Source organism: Quercus suber, unplaced genomic scaffold (genome assembly GCF_002906115.3).
Source record: "Quercus suber isolate HL8 unplaced genomic scaffold, Cork oak 2.0 scaffold_24, whole genome shotgun sequence".
Classification (NCBI taxonomy): domain Eukaryota; kingdom Viridiplantae; phylum Streptophyta; class Magnoliopsida; order Fagales; family Fagaceae; genus Quercus; species Quercus suber.
Genome location: NW_027069489.1, coordinates 1,998,420 through 2,004,221, shown reverse-complemented (window position 1 = coordinate 2,004,221; position 5,802 = coordinate 1,998,420). Strand labels below are relative to the sequence as shown.

The 5,802-nt window shown below is 36.2% G+C and overlaps 1 protein-coding gene across 1 annotated transcript; it reads left to right on the top strand.

Moving 5' to 3' along the window:
• The first annotated feature begins 295 nt into the window (after positions 1-295).
• LOC111988142 (inactive leucine-rich repeat receptor-like protein kinase CORYNE) lies at positions 296-3,566 on the top strand. The gene is made up of 3 exons (XM_024019914.2): positions 296-2,261; positions 2,795-3,111; positions 3,220-3,566. The coding sequence occupies exons 1-2, from the start codon at positions 1,426-1,428 to the stop codon at positions 3,102-3,104; spliced, it is 1,146 nt and encodes a 381-aa protein (XP_023875682.1). The 5' UTR covers positions 296-1,425; the 3' UTR covers positions 3,105-3,111; positions 3,220-3,566.
• Positions 3,567-5,802: the final 2,236 nt, after the last annotated feature.

Below are 5,802 nucleotides of genomic sequence, written 5' to 3'. Positions count from 1 at the left end.
CTTAAAGGAAAACACGTTAAAAAGCTCTAAATTAACAATTTAACATTCCCGGGCTCAAATCAAAAGCCTCCACACGTGCACACGTGTTGGCCTTTCACTTGTCCCCAAACTCAACTAAACCAAACACTAGAGTCTAGACTAGACCAGACTAACCAGTGTTTGGTCCAAACACGACACGACGACACACACAAAAAACATAAAAAAGAAAAGAAAAAAGAGACTACCACATAAATTCTTTCAAATAGTTTTTTATTTTTAGCAATGAAGGGGAAAAAGGAAAAGCAATTATTCGATGGAAAAAAAGAAAAACTTTACTAATCCGTGCGATAAGACAGTGGGATTTCTATAATCACAAAAAGCCACATAGCACAAATTCCCGTGGTTCCAAACCAACGCTCCAGATCACTTTCCAAAACGAAGCAACGGCTAGGATTAACCACATATTCCTTGTTGCACACAGTTCGATGTGCTTCTTTCGGCCTCGTGATAGAGACGCGAGGAATGCCTCCGCCAATGTGGCACATAGGACCCCACTTTGTACGAGTTTCTCTGAAAGGCGGGAACCCAGTTTTGTCCATTGAGACAGAGAGAGAGAGAGAGAGAGAGAGAGAGAAATGGACTCACTCACTCTCACTGCTCACAAGCGGAGAGTATGCGTGACACTGTGTACCTCTGTACCATGTCTTCTCAGACTGGGATAAAAAGAGAGAGAGAGAGAGAGAGTGAGGTCTGGTCAAGTTTGATTGGGAGTTTTGTTTGTCTGTACTTCGAAATTTCAAGGACAATCATCGCGGTAGGTGGTGTTTGTGAAGATAAGAAGTCGCCTTGTTTGGTTTTTTTTTGGTACTGACTAACTAATGTCTGACTGAGACTATCTGCAATCTCAGCTCTTCATTATTTTAACTTAGAAAAATAGAAAGCAAGAAATTTCTGGGTCTTCTTGTAGATAGTTTGAGAGTGCAATTTCATGGGGGTACTGTAGATTTTTGCAGACTCACATTGGGGGGGTCAGATTCGTTGAAAATAAATAAAATTTTTTAGAAGAAGATTGGAATCAGTGACTAAATGATTCTTCATGTCTTTCTTGTGAAGATTTTTGGGTCAAAATTCGATTAGCACTTTGAAGCTTCTCTGATGGGGTTCCAAGAAAAAAACAGAAATAGGACTGAAGAGTTTGAAGGTGGGATTTTTCTTTTCTTTTAATTTCACGCAAGTTTTATTCTTTGAGCCTCATGTAAAAAAAATGAGAGAGAGAAAACTTATGTTTGTTTGAGATTTTTAAAGCTTCTAGGAAGCTTCAAATAGCTTTTCTTCACTTTGAACATATTTGTTTCCAATTTATGTGAGGCATATATAGCTTAAAAGCTCTCTCTTTCTCTTGATTCTGAGAGTTTTGTTTGTGGGTTGTTTAGTAGTACAGCTAAAATGGTCTACTTCTTTTGCAACAAGAAAATCTTTACCTTTGTTTTGCTGTTCATAAAACTATGCTTTCACTTCACCACTGTGTACTGCCAAGAGAGAAAAATTTCAAGGCCATCTGAATTCCAAAACGGGCTTAGAAGAATCTTTCTCAGCATTGCTTTAGGAGTACTAACCGGTTTGATTGGTTCACTTCTCTTCGCTCTCATAGTCCGAAGCTTTGTCAGATACCTTAACCGAACACCAATTCTCAAAGGCCCTGTGTTGTTCTCCCCAGAAATTGCTCCCAAGACACTTCAATCAGCTCTCTCCAATGAAAATCGCTTACTGGGTTCAAGCCCAAGTGGGAAATACTACCGAACTGTGCTCGATAATGGGCTTGCAATCGCGGTCAAGAGGCTAGAACCGTTTCAAACTGGTTCACCAGAGAGAAAGTCTCTCAAGAGAAAGATACAGAAGGAGCTAGAAACGCTTGCTAGTCTGAGACATAGGAACTTGATGAGTTTGAGGGCTTATGTTAGGGAACCAGGTGGGTTTTCTTTGGTTTATGATTATGTCCCAACTGGGAGTCTTGAGGATGCTATGAATAGAGTGAGAGATAATCAGTTGCAGCTGAGTTGGGAAGTGCGTCTTCGGATTGCGGTTGGGGTTGTTAAGGGGCTTCAGTATCTTCACTTTGAGCGTGACCCTCCTACTTTGCACTATAATTTGAAACCTACTAATGTGATGTTGGATGCTGAGTTTGAACCCAGGTTGGCGGATTGTGGGTTGGCTAAGCTCATGCCTAATTTGGAAAGGACCACCTCAGGTTATAGTGCTCCTGAGTGCTTCCAAAATCGCAGGTAATGAATACACTTTCATAATTCACACATTTCAAATAAAATTTTATTTTATTTTCTTGGGTTTATCAGAAAATCTTTATGTTATTGTTGTGACAAGCAGTTCAAATAATTAGCTCCAGTTTTGATGTTAGTCCTTTCTCTATTAATAAGGTTAATTTTGCTATTGGGTTTTTAAAATTTTGTTTCTTTAAACTCTCTACACCTCGATTAGTTCCTACTTTGATATTTACCATTAAAATTACCAATTTGGATTCTGATAAGTGATAACTACACTGAATTTGAACTTGTATTGAGATTTTTATGATTTGTCTTGGGTGTTTCAAATTTTCACTAAAATTAAGTTAATCTAGTCGAATTTTGGAGGCATTATTGGTATGTATGCTTAGTTGATGCTATGAGGTATTTAGAGTGAGAACCTATAATAAGCCATTACCCTATATTTTGGTTGCAATTGAGAATTAGTAAAAGTTAGTTTGTTTTATATCAAACACATAACATCACATTGATGGTGGATATATATTGATTTCAAACAGGTATACCGATAAGAGCGATGTTTTCAGTTTTGGTATGATATTGGGTGTTTTGTTAACTGGAAGAGACCCTACTGATCCATTCTTTGGAGAACCGGCTAGTGGGGGCAGTTTGGGACAGTGGCTTAGGCATTTGCAGCAAGCAGGGGAGGCAAGGGAAGCACTAGATAAGAGTATTCTAGGGGAAGAAGGAGAGGAAGATGAGATGTTAATGGCAGTGAGAATAGCTGTTGTATGCCTATCAGATATGCCTGCAGACAGGCCTTCTAGTGATGAGCTTGTTCACCTGCTAACCCAGCTGCACAGTTTTTGAAGGAAATGTAAGTAAAGCCTATTTTTTTTTTTTTTTGAGAAAGAAAGTAAAGCCTATTGAATCTTCAGTCTCTGTAGATTTTGAAAATTGGAATATTGGGAATTTTTGCTTTCAGGGATCTAGTCTGCAATCCATGTGGAGTAACCTCTTTTACAAACTGTAAAGTGATAATGGTGTTGTAGGTGTGATTGCTGCGTTTTGTATTGTTTAGCTTCTTGGCCTTTTTTTTTTTTCTCCAAAACTGTATGATTTTCGTATGGTAGTTTGGTAGTATACGGTGGTCTGTACATAACTGATATTGTTAGTGAAGAAGCAGATATTCAAGAAAATGTCTGAGCCAAGAGGATCACTGTTTGATCAGATAATAATGCTGGGACATTTGCATTATCATGCTTTTTCATTTTTAATGATGGTGGGGTGTAGTTGGCTCAGCTGTCTTTATTGGACACAACTTTTTTGGAATCACGGGTCCTTTTAACTTAAAATCAGGCAATTCTCTCTTTATTTGCTGCCTTTTACTTTATTGCACTGAATTAGGAATTTTGGACCAGCTTAAACATGGAATATGCTTTAGGCCTTATAGGCAGCATCGAAATCCGAAATTTTTTTATATTGTGTCATCCAATTGAAGGTTTGAAACTTTTCTAAGTTGTAGGTGACTATGGAAGCAATACCAGAACTAGGTGATTTCTTTAGAATGCATTTGGAATGCTAGTCCTGCATGTAAAAATTGTATCTTTATGGGCTATATTTGGTTCCCATAGCAATTGGGTGGAGTGCGATATTTTGTTACAACTTTGTGACACCTCTTGGATTTTGTGCAAGATTGTTCTAGCTTTTATGTTCAACAGATGACAAAACTGAGAACTGCCAACATTCATGTCCTTGAATTGTAGTGCAGGTTAGGCTTTTCTTCAGTACAGGAATAGGTAATAATACACGTCAATAAGTTTTGAATTCATGCTTTCTCAGTTTTATAGGCAGGGGTTCTCAAAAAAAAAAAAAAAAAAAAAAAAAAATTATAGGCAGGGACCAATAGTACACACAGAACCAAGACAAGGATTGAAGGAGAGAATGTGGGACAATGCTTGCCTTCTGATTTTTCTTTTTGTATTTTTTTTTTTGGTTGAGTTAGAATAGCAAGTATTAATTTAGTTTCTCTTGCCTAAAGTGCATGACAAAAATTTATCCTCATGCGGTGTACATGCCTTGGGAGCATGAAAAGTCTGGAAAAAGGTGTGGGTGGGGATGCTGACTAGTCTGAGAAGTCATGCATCTGGGACCAAAAGTAGCATGCTCCAAAAGATTGAGTTTAAAAAGCGTGGGGAGCAAAATCTACTGCCAGTTATCCCTTACAGCTGTGAATTTGATTGCCCACCTCACCCCAAATGCCATTGTATAGCTCTCACAGTCTCATAATAATCTAGATACTTAATTCAATACTATTGTCAGTAACTCGATGCCCTTCTAAGCTTTGCCATGGCAGCAGTGAATTATTGTAGTAGATCAGGCGGAATGGGTAAGGAGGGGGGGGGGAGGGTGGGAAGATAGAGCTGAGAGAATAATATTTGGTTCTCAAGTTTTTAATTTTGTCAATCTATTCCCCCCTGAATTTATAAAATTGTTTCACTTTAATGTCCCTGAATTGTACTAGCAATGTAAATCATTCATAGCTAGTACAATGTAAACTAATGATTTTCCTAAAACTTTTGTTGATCTCTATTATTTATCATTGTTATTTTGGACAATAACGGAGTCAAGAAAAGTGGACAATTGTTGATGAAACTTTGCTTGTTTATAAACTAATTTGATTATAAATTAATTTGATAATCATTGAATGGAGAGAGTAGAAAGTCCCATTTTGAGAGAGCAAGCAAGCAGTGAGAATGTGAATTGAGTCTTATATGCCAGAAAATTGATACCGAAGATGGTTAGAAATAGTTTGATAAACGTAGACTTTAATTGAAGATGGATAGAAGTAGTTTCATAAACTTGAGACTTTTTTAATTGAAGCAGTTTCGTAAGTTTGAAACTTTAATTGAAAAAATTGAAAACATGGTATAAAGTCTTGGTTCCATGTAATTTCTAAAATTATAATTAATGAGTAATCCATTCAATTTTTACATTTAACTTAAAAAAAAAAAAAAATTCTTAGAGTTTACCATAAAAGGCATCATAGAGCTTTTGAAACTTATGATCAATCCAAAAATATTTATTGTGAAAAAAAAAAAAAAAAAAACTAACTTATTTTTTAGGGGGAAAAATGGTAGCTCACATGGGTAAAAAAAAAAAAAAAAAAAACCTAAATCGGCTCGTTATTGAAAGGCAATGCGGGTGGTGGCTAAGTTGAGGCCCTGCCCATCATTTTGAATTACGTTCGTATTGGTCTTTTATTTATTTATTTATTTTTATTTTTTATAATCCAAAATCAGTTTGACCAATATAATATGAGTAATTTATATCGGTCAAGAGATGGTCTTACCATAGGTATGCATACATAGGAGCATCTTAATTAATTTTAATTGGTCCTCCAAAAGATTAATTCATATTAGTCCAAATAATGAAAAATAGTAGACATGCAAGCACAAGAAAATCCCAAGATGATTTGCAATTTCTTGAATTAATTTAATAGCTATTTTATCTTGTTAAACAATGTAATTATCTTGATACTTTAAAATGATTTTTTTTTTTTTATGGG